General features: G+C 37.7%; 2 protein-coding genes across 2 annotated transcripts; both read left to right on the top strand.

Moving 5' to 3' along the window:
• The first annotated feature begins 794 nt into the window (after positions 1-794).
• On the top strand, positions 795-1,838 carry LOC107153128 (trace amine-associated receptor 4). Its single transcript, XM_015498633.1, has one exon. The coding sequence runs from the start codon at positions 795-797 to the stop codon at positions 1,836-1,838; it is 1,044 nt and encodes a 347-aa protein (XP_015354119.1).
• Positions 1,839-12,070: 10,232 nt separating this feature from the next.
• Taar5 (trace amine associated receptor 5) lies at positions 12,071-13,211 on the top strand. The gene has a single exon (XM_015498624.2). The coding sequence runs from the start codon at positions 12,109-12,111 to the stop codon at positions 13,123-13,125; it is 1,017 nt and encodes a 338-aa protein (XP_015354110.1). The 5' UTR covers positions 12,071-12,108; the 3' UTR covers positions 13,126-13,211.
• The last annotated feature ends 2,036 nt before the right edge of the window (positions 13,212-15,247 follow it).

Genomic DNA, 15,247 nt, shown 5'->3' with positions numbered 1-15,247 from the left:
TATGTTCTTAACATTGGAAAGAGAAATAGTCCCTTATCTGAATAATACATAATAAGTGGCAGGATCAAAAATTTTTTTTTTTAAAAAGCAACACAGTCTTCAGATTATAATTATGGTTTAGGCAAAACATGAAATAATAGTTCTACAGCTTTTGATCATTCTTGAGGGTATTTTTAATATTATTTTTTATTTATAGTTATTTTATTTATTTATTTTTATGTGGTGCTGAAGATCCAACCCAAGGCCTCGCAAATGCTAGGCAAGCGCTCTGCCACTGAGCCACAATCCCAGCCCCTCTTGAGGGGTTTTATCTGGAAAATGGGTTAATATAAATGGAACAGGAAAAATTCTTGTTCTGACTTTGAATTTGGATCCTGATGAAGACTTACCTATTAATGCAACTGAAACCTTCATTCACCTGTACTGCTTGTATGTTGGGTATCTAAATATCAATTCAGTTTTCTTTAGTCCCTTCTGACTCAAGGATGGTCCTTGGTCAAATAGCATTGGCCTCTCCCAAGAGCTCTGAAGAAATTCTGACTCTAGCTTCTACCCAGAATCAAAATCTGGGTTTAGAAAGATCCCTATGTGATTCATATGCACCTGAATATTTAGGAGGGGGAGCTCTTGGTCAGTGGGGAGTTCAAACACAGATTGGAAGTGCAGACTTCCTGGGCTTGTACAGAAAGTTACCCTGCTAATGATTTTTACTGTTTTTTTCTTTCTTTAACAGAAAGAAAGGAAATACAGTACTTTCGAAAAAGATCCATAATACCACCAACAGGATAAAGACGATGAATTCACCTGACCTTCGGAATCTTCCAGAAGTAGAATTTTGCTTTGCTTTCATTAACAATTCATGCCCTAGGAAAGAGAGGTCCTTGCCCATTGTCTGTGCCATGTATGTGGTCATGATCGGCGCTATAGTGCTGACCATGCTGGGCAACATGGTTGTGATCATTTCCATCACCCACTTCAAGCAGCTCCACTCCCCCACCAACTTCCTGATCCTCTCCATGGCCACCACTGACTTTCTGCTAAGCTGTGTGGTCATGCCCTTCAGTATGATCAGGTCCATCGAGTCCTGCTGGTACTTTGGAGACCTCTTTTGCAAAGTCCACAGCTGCTGCGACATTATGCTCTGCACCACCTCTATTTTCCACCTCTGCTTCATCTCAGTTGACCGCTATTATGCTGTTTGTGACCCTTTGCATTATGTCACCAAAATCACAATACCTGTTATAGAGGTCTTTCTACTCATCAGTTGGTCTATTCCCATATTTTTTGCCTTTGGCCTGGTATTCTCAGAATTAAACATAATTGGTATAGAAGATTTTGTTGCAGCCATTGACTGTACAGGTTTATGTGTGTTGATATTTAATAAGCTCTGGGGGGTGCTTGCCTCCTGTATAGCTTTCTTTTTCCCTGGCACAGTCATGGTGGGGATTTATATACACATTTTTACAGTAGCTAGGAAGCATGCTAAGCAGATTGGCATGGGCCCTAGGATGAAAGGGGCTGGCTCAGAAAGCAAGACAAAGGCAGCATCCAAAAAGGAAGGCAAGGCCACCAAGACTTTAAGCATAGTCATGGGAGTGTTTGTGTTCTGCTGGCTGCCCTTTTTTCTCTTGACAATCACAGACCCTTTCATTAATTTCACAACGCCTGAGGATTTGTATAATGTCTTCCTCTGGCTGGGGTATTTCAATTCCACTTTCAATCCCATTATATACGGCATGTTTTATCCTTGGTTTCGCAAGGCATCGAGGATGATAGTCACAGGAATGATCTTCCGCCCTGACTCTTCCACCCTAAGCCTGTTTCCCGCTCATCCTTAGACATTGCTCCCCATTCTCGAAGATTCTTTTCTAATAGGGAATTTTAGGTATTCTTACTTCCCAAAGACAGTAGCACAAACTGACTCAACCAGGAGATTCTTCCAGATGGTATAACAGGCTCCTAAGCATGAGCAGTAAATCTAGCTTTCCTGGCATACAAAAGCATCACAGTCCATTTCTTGGTTCCTGGCAAAGGCACCTCCAACAAAAAGAAGCTCTCTCCAAAGTCTTTCTGATTTCTGAATTTCCAAAATTAGCAATTTAGAATCTTATTTCTATTTGGCTTACATCACATAGATTTTTTTTTTCTTTTAACTTATAAACATCCAGGGAAAAGACATTGCAGTCTTTACAATCATTGACAGCTACGTAGTGTATCACAGTGGATCTTATCTCTTTTGAGATAATTATTGCCTATTAGGGGAGCCAGAGTGCTGGAACATGGGTAGGCTAGGCTATGGAAGTTGTGAGTGACAGGAGAGGGAAGAAGGAAGCAGAGAGAGAGCTACCTCAAATTTTATTGGTTCTGACTTAAGCCTCTTTTCAGAAAAAAAATGATGTGAGGTTCACAATATTTGATAAAATTGGACTTTAAGTAAGTGAGAGGATTGAATAAAGAGTTGAAGAAAATATTCTTTCTCCCAATATATACTTTCAAACTAGATATACAAGTGTCCTGCATATATCTGTATAGCAGATATGTCTGTTTTTTACAATGTGTGTATGAGTGTGTGTGTGTGTTTGTGTGTGTGTGTGTGTGTCTGTGTGTACACACATATAAATTGTTCACCAAGACTAAACTCCAAGCACAAACCTGATGTCCTCTCCCTTTTCCAGAGTTTTAGGGTAGTATCTATTACCTCATTGAATGTCTTTTCTCCCAGCCTTTTGACTTTCTCTACTTCTTCCTACCCATAAACTTATTTCACCAAATCTTTGTCTCTTATAATCTTGTTTTCATCTTTTGTAATAATTCTTGTAGTGATATCAGAATAATTTGTTAAATAGACTGTTCTCTGACCTGTCCAAATGACATCAAACCTCTATGTAGGACATCTTGATCCCAAGGTTTCTAACTTAATGAAAGTTTCATGAACATGTGAGCAGTTTCAAATCTACCCTCACTCCAGCATATGTATTGAGAAACTACTTATTATTCCAAAGTACTTTTAATAAAATATCTCTATTCAATTGAGAATCCCCCAGGACTCTCTTGATCTACATGTTCTATTGAACATTTTAGCTTCCAGAGGTCAGTATTTGTAATTTGATGAGTTGAATATAGCATTTTAAGTTACTGAGATGTTTCACGAAATTACCACAGTTATCACAACAGTAGTTGAAATAAAAATTGGATTTTGAGATATTCAGTAGCTTATTTATTATCTTGTGATTGCAGGAATTTAATCCTTTAGGAGATTTCTTTTGACTATTCTTGAAGGTAGCACTCAGAAGCTAGGGTGTTTCTTTTTGAAGAGTCAAAGGAGCAGGAAGTATTCCTCAGGTTCAGGTCGAGTTAGATCTCAATGAAAGTCTCAAAGGGGCAATAGGTCACCTTTTAATAGCTGGAGCATTTTACAGCTCACTTTCTATTATGAATGTCCTTTTCTGTCTAGGATTTAATCAGGACATCTACAAGGAAGAATCTAAGAGAATGAATATGAAGGGCAGTCATTCATTCAATTTGTACTCATTTTCTCAAATGATCCTCAATGTAACACAAAATATGTGACAATCACAAGAAACTGTGGTTTGAGGACAAGAAGTGGTCCTCTTCATAGATAAGCATTATGTTTCACTCACTCGGACCAGTAAATTGAGGAAAAATGAGAAGTAGGTGGAAACCTCTGTTTCAGTTATAATCATTTTTTACCTTAGCAAAGGACTTTTACAACTTACAAAGGTGTCCATAAACTTTATTAGCTCATTTTTTTTCCTCAGAATATCTCCACATGCTCTTGCTAGGCTAACCCAAGGAGAAATAAAGCATTCCCGACATTGTTGTTATTTTAACTCTCTTCTTTCCAAAACTTATATAGGTTGAACAGAGTAACCTCAGGATGAGGATGACTACCATGGGTACTCTGGCTGTGTGTTGAAAGTCATTTAGCAGCTTCACTTCTGCTCTAGAAATCTCACACGTCCTTTTCATGGGGAATCCAGAAAGAGATTGAGCAAAAGCAGTTTCCAGCTTAAGTTGACAAAACACAATAAGTGACCTTGAACAACTTATTTTGTATGGCTGAACCTCCACCTCTAATCATTAAACAAGACCAATAATGCCTTCTCTGTTATGGTGAAGATCAATGGCTTTGCACACAAGTGGTGACCAATAAATTATTACCATTATTAACTTTTTTTCTCATGAAGATTTTTAAAAACTTTTAGAGTTTAAAGATTTTTTAAGGGCATCTAGTTTGGTTCCACAGTTTAGTTAATGTGAATTGTGCTGCTATAAACATTGATGTGGCTGTGTTCCTGTAGTATGCTGTTTTTAAGTCCTTTGGTTACAGACAAGGAGTGGGATAGCTGGGTCACAAAGTGGTTCCATTCCCAGTTTACCAAGGAATCTCCATACTGCTTTCCATATTGCTGCACCATTTTGCAGTCCCACCAGCATTGTATGACTGTGCCTTTCCCCCCCACATTCTCATCAACACTGCCATTCTGACTGTAGTGAGATGAAACCTTAGAGTAGTTTTGATTTGTATTTCTGTAATTGCTAGAGATGTTGAACATTTTTTCATATATTTGTGGATTGGTTTTATATCCTCTTCTGAGACGTGTATATTCTTGGCCCATTTATTGATTGGATTATTTGTTTGTTTGGTGTTTAGCTTTTTGAGTTCTTTATATACCCTAGAGATTAGTGCTCTATCTGATATGCAAATGGCAAAAATTTGCTCCCAAGCTGTAGACTCTCTCTTCACCTCACTGGCTGCTTATTTTGACGAGAGGAAGCATTTTAGTTTGAATCCATCCCATTTATTAATTCTTGATTTTAATTTTTGCACTATAAGAGTCTTATTAAGAAAGCTGGGGACCTAATGCCACATGATGAAGATTAGGGCCTACTTTTTCTTCTATTAGGCACAGGGTCTCTTGTTTAATTCCTAGGTCCTTGAGTTGAGTTGTTCATGAAAGCTATGGGGTTTAATTTCATTTTGTTGCATATGGATTTCCATTCCCTAGCACCATTTGTTCAAGAGGCTATCTTTTCTCCAATGTATGTTTTTGGTGCCTTTGTCTAATATAACTGTAATTATGTGGGCTAGTCTCTGTGTCCTCTATTCTTTATCATTGGTCTGAAGTTTTCTTTTCTTGATGTGTCTTTGCCTGGTTTTGGAATCAGGGTGATATTGGCCTCATAGAATGAGTTTGGAAGTGCTCCCACTTTTTCTATTTCCTGAAATAAATTAAAGAATATTGGTATTAGTTCTTCTTTAAAGGTCTTGTAGAACTTGGCTATTTATCTATCAGGTCCTGAGCTTATCTTGGTTGATAGGGTTCTGATGGTGTCTTCTATTTTCTTGCTTGGAATTGATCTGTTTAAATTGTGTATATCTTCCTGATTCAATTTGGCAAATTATATGGCCCTAGAAATTTGTCAATGCCTTCAATATTTTCTATTTTATTGGAGTATAAGTTTTCAAAATAATTTCTAATTATCTTCTGTATTTCTGTAGTGTCTGTCATTATATTTCCTTTTTCATCATGGATGTTAGTAATTTGAGTTATCACTCTTTCTCTTCATTAGCATGGCTAAGGGTTTGCCAATTTTACTTATCTTTTCAATGAATCAACTTTTTGTTTTGTCAATTTTTTCAATTGTTTCTTTGTTTCAATTTCATTGATTTCAGCTCTGATTTTAATTATTTCCTGTCTTCTGCTGCTTTGGGGGTTGATTTATTCTTCTTTTTCTAGGGCTTTGAGATGTAATGTTAGGTCATTTATTTGTTGACTTTTTCTTCTTTTAAGGAATAAACTCCATGCAATGAACTTTACTCTTAGTTTACTCTTAGTTCATTGCCTTATAGTGTCCCAGAGATTTTGATTTGTTTCTTCTGTGTTCTCATTCACCTCTAAGAATTTTTTAATCTCCTCCTTGATTTCTTTTGCAACCCATTGTTCATTCAGTAGCATATTATTTAGTCTCCAGGTGTTGGAGTAGCTTTTATGTTTTATTTTATCATTGATTTCTAATTTCATTCCATTATTATCTGATAGAACAAGGCAATATCTCTACCTTTTTATATTGGCTAAGAATTACTATCCCAATAACTCTTAAATTTGATCTTTTCATGCTATTCCATATTTCTTGAATGTTCTACTCATGGTTTCTTAACATTCTTACTGTGTGGTCTATATTCTTTTCAAGATTATATATTTTGTCTTCATTGTCTGAAGTCCTGCCTTCCAAGTGGTCTAATTTCTTGGTGATGCTTTCAATTGAACTTTTTATATGATTTATTGTTTCTTTCATTTCAAGGATTTCTGTTTTTTTTTTTGTTGTTGTTGTTTTGTTTTGTTTTTAGAACTTCTATCTCCCTATTGAGGTAATCTTTTGCTTCCTGTATTTGTTTATATAGCTATTTGTCAAAATGGTCTTTTGTTGCCTGTATTTGCTCTCTTATATCATCCTTTAATTCACAGAACATTTTAATTTTGTACATCCTCAACCCCTTCTCTGCAATTTCTTCTGTTGTGTTGGCCATGGATTCTAATAATGTGGTTTCTTGATTTGTTTGGGACACTTTCTTCTTTTGTCTTTTCATATTTCCTGTGTGTCTTTCTTTATAGCACTGTGGATCCAAGGAGTTACCATTTTTATCCTGTAGGCTTATAGTGCCCCTGTAGGGATCCAATACCTCTCCTTTGAGGTGAAGGACAATGTTAACAGATCCCAATATGAACAATATACATCCTACAAAAACAAATGTTTGCTATTAAGATGTTTAGAGTTAGGACACAATGTACAGAAATGGTGAATTCAATTATTATTTACAATATGCTCAGTAAGTTTGTAAAAGGGTCTACAGTTTCTGATGGTGGACAAAAAACTGAGGGTGAGGAGTAGGATTATATGCTGAGGAGGTAGGAGGTGAGGATATAGAGTTATTATATTTTAGGAAGTGTTAAATAGAAATCTAAAGAAGAAGGGAGAGGAATTAATTTGGGGTAGACAAGTAAGTGGGAAGACAGTAGAGTACATAAAATGAACACAGACATATATTTAGAAAAATAAAAAAATATTAAAATAGTAGAAATTGGTGGAAAAGAAGAAAGAAGAAAATAAAAATAATATACAACACAACTGTGATATACTATTCAGACATCCCAGACCTTGAAATCCTAATTCATGCAAAGTATTTGGTTATACATATATTGGAGATGTGAGGGCAAGAGAATAGAGAGGGAGTGGGGGGAAAATCTTGAAGGAAGAAACAGGTATTATTTTGGTTGGAGATCAGTATGGTTCCTGCTTCCCTTCTCATCCAATAGGTGGGGTCATCTGTTGTTAGGTGGTATCTCCACCCTCAGGATGGTGAAGGTAACCAGGATATCACTGTGCCAGGTTAGCAGCTGCTGAGGAGAGGGGGGAGTTAGAAACTGGGTACCTGGCTGGCTGGAGTTTCAAACTGGGAATTGCCCCCACTGAAGATGGTGATGAAGGTGGCCCAAGATGGAGGTGCCTGCTTTCAGTGGTGGATTGTCAGGTCTGGTGAGGGGAGCTGAGCGATGGTTTAGGACAATGAGTTCAGAGAGGAGCTCCGTGGCTTGCAGTGTATGGTTGCCGCTGACTTCAGAGCCTGTGTGGGGTTCCGGGTGCATACAGGCCACTATGTAGGGGACTGTCTTTGCTGCTGCAGAGTCCCCAAATGGTGGTGACCGGGGGACCCCACGTTGGTAGATAGGGGTCCACACGGGAGTGGGAGCTGGAGTACCTATTTGTGGGAAGCTGCTGGGTGTCCTGTATGGGAGTGACGTCAGTGATTTCTGCTTGGGTGGGTGGCCAAAAGTTCTGTGTGGGTGCTGCTGCTGCAGATGGTCTTGCTCAGGTACCAGTATTCCTGCATGGGTGAGTAGTTAGGAGACCTACTCTGACACTGAGGCCCGAAGCCCTGGATGGGCACGGGACTGTGATTCTTGTGCAGGAATCACAGGAATATTGCTCGCAGAGAAACAGTATTCTCACTTGAATACTTGAATCCCAGGTTATGGAGGGACACAGAATGCTACCTCCCTCTGGCCTGCCATCTTGGATCCCCCTGGTAGCAGCACTCTTGACCATAAATGATGATTAAGTAGCTATTGCTAACATCCCATGAAACCTTTGAAATCACTAAATTATAGAGGTACATACCAAATTAGGAGGTGCTGTGATTCTGAGACTATTTTAAATCAGTTATCTGGGATACTCCCCTTTGTGAATTTTATTCACAGATAACAATTGAAAAGCACAGTATACCTGGTTAGGGGACCTGAGGCAGAACTCAATTTCTGAGCACACATAAAATCTATGCATCTTTCTTGGAGCAAAATTAAAAACTTTCCCCCTTTGGTTAAAATCATACAGACTTACTACAAAGAATGAAACAAAACTTCAAGCACTAAAAAAAAAAAAAAAAGTACAATGAAGGCAATAACTCCAAAACAGCCCAGAGAGTGCTACTTTCAGCTCCTTCTCCTTGTATAAATGGGCCCATAGAAATATTTATGTTTAGTTTTGCTATACCTGTTTTCTTGATATCTGTCTTTAGCACTCAATAATGTATCATGAATATAATGGTTAATAGAAAAGAAAAAAAATCTTCCCTGGATTGTTGAACCAGAGTATACTCTTCATTTACCTTTAAAACACATTCTAGTTATTTAATTTCATGTGGTTTTTTTGTTGTTGTTTGTTTCCTTTTGCTTTTTAGTACAAGGGGGTTGAACTCAGGGGTACTCAACCACTGAGCCATATCCCAGCCCTATTTTTGTATTTTATTTACATAACTGTATTATTAGCTTTAATAATTTTAAAATATTTTATTGCATGGTATATACTGCAGTTTCTTTAATCCATCCCATATTAGAGGATATTCAGATTATTTATATTTTTCACTACTATTAACAATATTCCATAGAATATCCTTTAGCATGCAGTTTATCTTTGTGTGGTTATCTCCCTGGGATATATTACTTGAATTTGTACTGATAATTCCAAGATTCATAATAATAATAATAACTTTTACTTCCACCCCTTGCTCCAGAAAGGATTTAAGAAAGATTTATATGAATGTGTACAAGAAGGCGAAATACCCAAATTAATTTTTAAACTTTAAAAAAAAAAAAAAGCAGAACAAAGAGGGAAGTGAGATTAGAAAAACAAGGTGAAGACACTGGATCCAGGAATGGTTCCAGGCCATAGAACTGAGTCCAATGAACTTGAACCCTAAATCCTACCCCCAGGCCAATGCTTTTGTTCTCACCACCACCCTTTCTGCTCTTTCAAATCCCTTCCTGGTTCCCCCTGTTCCCATGCTACATCTGGAGACCACAGACCCTTACAGCCAAAACAACTCTGTTAAAGCAACCGCACAACAATGTCTAAGTGAAGTTGCCCTCCATGTCTCATAACTCGCCTTGTACCTGAGTAGTAGGAGAAAGCTGCTAATTAAAGTCACATTGTTGACCAGTATTTTCATAGCATTCTTACAGTGCTGGCTTGTCTAGGCTGTGATGAATCACATTCGATGCATGTTCTTTATGTGACTAATATGTGCCAGGCACTGAAACAGGCATCAAGCCCTATGGGTAAATTACATAAACTCCTTATCTCATGAAGATTGTGATTGATGGAGCCCTGAAAAGAAATAAGGTCATAATGGCTGCTAAACAATAAGGAAGTACAAGAATTAAAGAAGCACATAAGTAGGATATGGAGTCCAAGCTTTGGAAATCTAGGATCAATTATTTCAGCATTAAGTACAGTGCAGAGAAGGCTATGTACAGCACAGATCAGAAAATTCCTGTATTCAAGACATTTACCAGCACACTGGGGTAAAATATGAATTCCTTGAGGACAATTCCAAAAGCATCATAAAAGAAAAACTCAAGCAAATATCTGACACAAGGTATAAATACAGAGAGGATATAAAATAAAGGCAATATAAGAAATCAATTTTTATTAATTGCTTATTATGATTCAGGTGACTGGTTTGTATTTTATTAATCTTCTAAATATTTTAACACCCCTTACAACTTGTATATTAGAACTTTTGATTCTCGGAGAGGTTAAGCAACTTTTCTGAGACCAAATAGCTCATATGTTAGGAGCAAGATTTAGAACCAGTTCTCTCTATATATAAAGTCCTATTGTTTGCACTGTCTAATGATTACCACTGCCTTTCCTTTGTCAACATTTAATTTACCTTTATTGGATTGCATAGGTTTTACTAAAAGTGGGTAGTTCTGTACTCCATACACAAGTTCTGAAATTGCTTCTTTGTTTGCATCTCTAAAAAAGTAGCTTCCCGGGTTTTTTGTTTGTTTGTTTGTTTGTTTGTTTTAATTCCCACTTTATTGGCCTTACAGCAATTGCTCATCTGGCTTACAAATATGACTAGAGGCAGTTTTTGGAAACTTACTTCTTGTCTCAAATGCTTCTGAGGACACATGGGCTTCTTAAAAGTCCTCAGCTAGAATTTCTTCCCTGCCGGAATATCTCCTTACAGCCTTTCCCTCCCCATGACCAACATTTAGAACTCTTTCCTCGGGTAATGATTTGCCAAAAAGAATTAATTCTCAACTTTTGCTCATATTGAGAAACTCACAGAAAGAATTCTAAAGTAGAAGGGATGTATGGAACTTAAGGAAAATGAAATAAAATAAAATGGAATTTGATAAATATTAACATCAAATATTTTACTTGTCTATAGTTGTGGATAGAAACTATCCACACATAAGAAAATAGAGTACCTTTGTGAATAACCCAGAACTCAGGAGTGAAAGAAAAAGTATATCTAAATCCATTATCTTTAAATTTCATCTCTAATTAATTTTCAGAGTAAATAATCCCATATTGAGAAAGAAACCTAAACAACAGAGACTTGTGAATAGTGCAAACTAGGTCCCTTGGTACTCCTCCACTGCCCATTTGTATCCCACTACATGGGGAGCTGTTTCTATGGAAAGTATAAATCATGAACTGGTAGCACATCTGTCATCTGTGGGGAGAGAGTATTCTACAGTCCTAATCTCTACCTGCTTACACAGAAAACCTTCCTGTGAAGTGACTCTGTAAGTAGCTTAGAAACCCTGAATTCAGATCATTAGAATTTTTTTGATAGTTTACAGACTAGTGTTTGTTATACAAAATACTTTCTCATATAGTTTCTCAGATAGTTCTTCTAAGATGTGTAAACACTGTGTATAATCTTTAGAAAATGTGCAGTATGAAAAACTAAAATGGGGAAATTTTTTATTCTTTTGATTATGTGGCTGCTGAGTTTTTCTTTTTGGAAAAATTGGCCTAATTAAAAGCTTTAATTGATTTTAATTTATTGTCGATTTAATTATTGAAGAGAGGTGATAGAATTTCCTTTTCCTGAAGCAATGATTTCTTAACAAAAATTAATTTGTCACTTGGCTCAGATTCATAACTTTAAATGTCACTTTACATTTGACAAGTACTTTATTAACATGGGAAAGACACCCTTTAAATAATTTTATTCTAAATAGTATCACATGATCAGTTTTTCCTTGAAGGAATATTTAACTTACATCCTTCTCTTTCCATAAGGATCTTGTATGCACTAGTTAGACAAACCAAGACTAGCAGAAGTAAGTTCAACAAAACCTTGAACTCTATGCTACTTTTGATTTTCAGTGCACTTTTTTGGGGGGGTGGATACTAAGAATTGAACCTAGGGGTATTTTACAATTCAGCTACATCTTAGTCTCAGCCCTTTTTCTTTCTTTATTTTTTAAATTTAAGCCAGGGTCTCATTGAGTTGCCAAAGGTCTTGCTAAGTTGCTGAGGCTGTCCTCAAATTTGCAAGCCTGCCTCAGCCTCCAGAGTCACTAGGATTATAGGCATGTACACCACACCCAGCTTCCAGTGCACTTTTGATTCAGTGCCCAGGGAAACTGTACTAGGTTCAATTGACATTATTTTCTCTTTTGCTCTCACTTTCTGATTTTTTAGCAGAAAAAAAAATATATGTACTTTTTTTTTTTTTAATTTTGGTGGCCAGTTCCAAAGAGAGAAGAGTAGAACTTATCAATGAGAGCTGTGTTCACCCATGGTGGTGCTGAAGAACTCCCTGCAGCATTCTGCTACCAGGTGAATGGGTCTTGCTCCAGGACAGTCCATCCTCTGGGTATCCGGCTGGTCATCTACCTGGCCTGTGCAGCAGGCATACTTACCACAGTCCTAGGGAATCTGTTTGTGGTGTTTTCTGTGTCCTACTTTAAAGTGCTTCACACTCCCACTAACTTCTTACTGCTCTCCCTGGCCCTGGCTGACATGCTGCTGGGTCTTCTGGTGCTGCCACTAAGCACTGTTCGCTCTGTGGAGAGTTGCTGGTTCTTTGGGGACTTCCTCTGCCGTCTGCACACTTACTTGGACACTCTTTTCTGCCTCACCTCCATCTTCCATCTCTGTTTCATTTCCATTGACCGTCACTGTGCCATCTGTGACCCCCTGCTCTATCCCTCCAAGTTCACAATCAGGGTGGCCCTCAAGTATATCTTAGCAGGGTGGGGAGTGCCAGCAGCTTATACTGCCATCCTCCTCTACACAGATTTTGTAGAAAGAGGACTTAGCCAGTGGCTGGAAGAGATGCCTTGTGTGGGCAGTTGTCAGCTGCTGTTCAATAAGTTTTGGGGCTGGTTAAATTTCCCTGCATTCTTTATCCCCTGCCTCCTCATGATCAGCTTGTATGTGAAGATCTTCGTGGTTGCGACCAGGCAGGCACGACAGATCAGCACCTTGAGCAAAAGCTTGGCTGGGGCTGCCAAGCATGAGAGAAAAGCTGCCAAGACCCTAGGCATCGCTGTGGGCATCTACCTCATGTGCTGGCTTCCCTTCACCGTGGACACCCTGGTGGACAGCCTCCTTAACTTTGTCACACCACCACTCATCTTTGACATCTTTATCTGGTTTGCCTACTTCAACTCAGCCTGCAACCCCATCATCTACGTCTTTTCCTACCAGTGGTTCAGGAAGGCACTGAAACTCATCCTGAGCAGGGAGATCTTCTTGCCACGAACCTCCACTATTGATTTGTACCAAGAATGACTCCTTCTGCTGAATGCAGGCAGGAATCCTGTAGGAAGGCATGGTGGGTAGGATGAGTGGCACTGGAGCTGTGGGTTGCGTGGTGTCATGAGTTTGTAGGTAGCTTCCAGGGTTCAAGTGCAGGAGAAAGACAACTTAATTTGGAAAGAGATGAGTGCTCCTCTTATTCAGTGCTCTCATAGTAGAATGTAGGGAAAGGAGAGAGGTAACTCATCTAAAGACCTCCTGGATAAGCCACAATGCTGGGAAAATATTTGACTCCTAAGTCATTGCTTCCTTGAAACAACTAAGATGCAGAGGTGGAAGGATTGAGCTCCAGGGCCTGGATTTCTGAGCTCCTGGTTCTGCCACATGAAGCAGCCAGGTGAGACTTCAGCTATCTTTGAATCCTCCATCTCCCTTGCTATATAGTGTCCTCATTCACAAAATCTGGGGTTTGTACTGTTTTCTTTTTAAAGTGTCCTGAAGCTAAAATATTGTATAGTATAATATTGGAAACCTTGTTTAAATCATAATTTTACTTCACATTTTTAAGTCATTGTCAAGAGTTTGAAATACCTCTTTTTAAAAATGTTCATTTTAGAGTTCTTGTCCTCTTAGAAGTCAACCACTAAATAGAATTATAAGTCAGACTTATTTATTTTAATGACATTGAGTAAATATATTCTGTTCTTGAAGGAATGTTGTCATTTTTCAAAATTATCATAATTTGAAAACATATGGAATATTTTAGTAAGTGATAATTATTCACATTTTGTCATTTTAATTATTTCCTCCTTTAATCACCAGTTAGAATCACTATCTTTCCACTAGCATGAGCTCATGGTTTTCACTGGGAAAAAAGTACCTATGTCACATACTTCTCAGAATTGGATCAAGTGTGTCTCAGCAGCCATTACTAGCAATGGCAATAAATCTGTGAGTAGGACTGGCATTAAAAATCAGGAAGGAGAATCAGCTTCTAGAGAATGAAAGAAATACAGAGACATGAGTATAATGGTACAGTTTCTATCAACAATGAATCAGGGAGGAAGGAGAACAAGAATCAGACCTGTGATGGACACCACATGGGGAGCTTAAACTGATGGGTGGACAGGTAAAGACCTGACCCCAGTACTTGAAGTCCAGCTCATCATCATTACTTATGAGAACAGAGTATAAAAAGCAAATGTTTTGCACCTGGAAAATCTGTTTAAGCCCTTGGACAAATGGAAACCTGCTTTCCATACCAATTTCCTGAGACCCTGATGTCTAAACAGAACGTTTCTGGTAATACTTTATTATGGGGTTATTGTCCCTCTCCCTTACTGAGTGAGAATTAACTATACTTAAGGCAAATATTCTTACTTTTTGTGCTATGACTGTTTTGACACTCTGGTTATGATCATAGACTCCCATCTCATAACAAGACTTTCAAGTGAATAAAATTGTTTTTAAGATAGCATTGTAAAAGAAAATAGTTACTCTGAAATATAGTTATCATAAAGTAACACAGGTCAACAAAGCACAGTCTTGAGATCTGTTCCTGATCACCCAGCTGGTATTCATGCCATTTAGATATGGTGACAACATCAGTGCATCTTTGTTCTTCCGGATATGGTCTAGATCCCATGGCTGACTGTGAGTTCACCTCCTTATCCCAAGAAACTAGCATAATGCCACCCACACAGTAGTTACTCAATCAATATTTATTGAATCAAATATATGCAAATTAGGAGTCAAAACATTTTAAATACTTTGAATCAAAATATTTAATATGGAATTTTATGAATTCTAAATGCTCTAAACTCTGTAAAATCTCTGGTCCAGTAAATGCTCTATATTCTTCAAAAAATAAAAAAGAAATACAGTTTATCATAACATCCTAGAAATAACCAAGGCTGTAATATATATTCATATGTGGCCTTTTTCTGAAGGCATTAGATAAGATCTTCTGGAAGGTGCAATAAAACCACTGTAATTCAAAATATTGATGGGTATAAGTGAAACTGCACAAAATCTGCAACCATTGTGTGATATGAAAATATCAATTTCTACTGAGGACAAAAATCAGTACTAATGTCACTGTATTTTTTTGCCTACTTTCCAAATGGAAGGAAGTGCTAAAATTTCAGGAAGAGGT

This window comes from Marmota marmota, unplaced genomic scaffold (assembly GCF_001458135.2).
Source record: "Marmota marmota marmota unplaced genomic scaffold, marMar, whole genome shotgun sequence".
NCBI classification, from domain to species: Eukaryota; Metazoa; Chordata; class Mammalia; order Rodentia; family Sciuridae; genus Marmota; species Marmota marmota.
The sequence above is the reverse complement of the archived record's forward strand: the minus strand, read 5'-3'. Positions and strand labels throughout refer to the sequence as shown.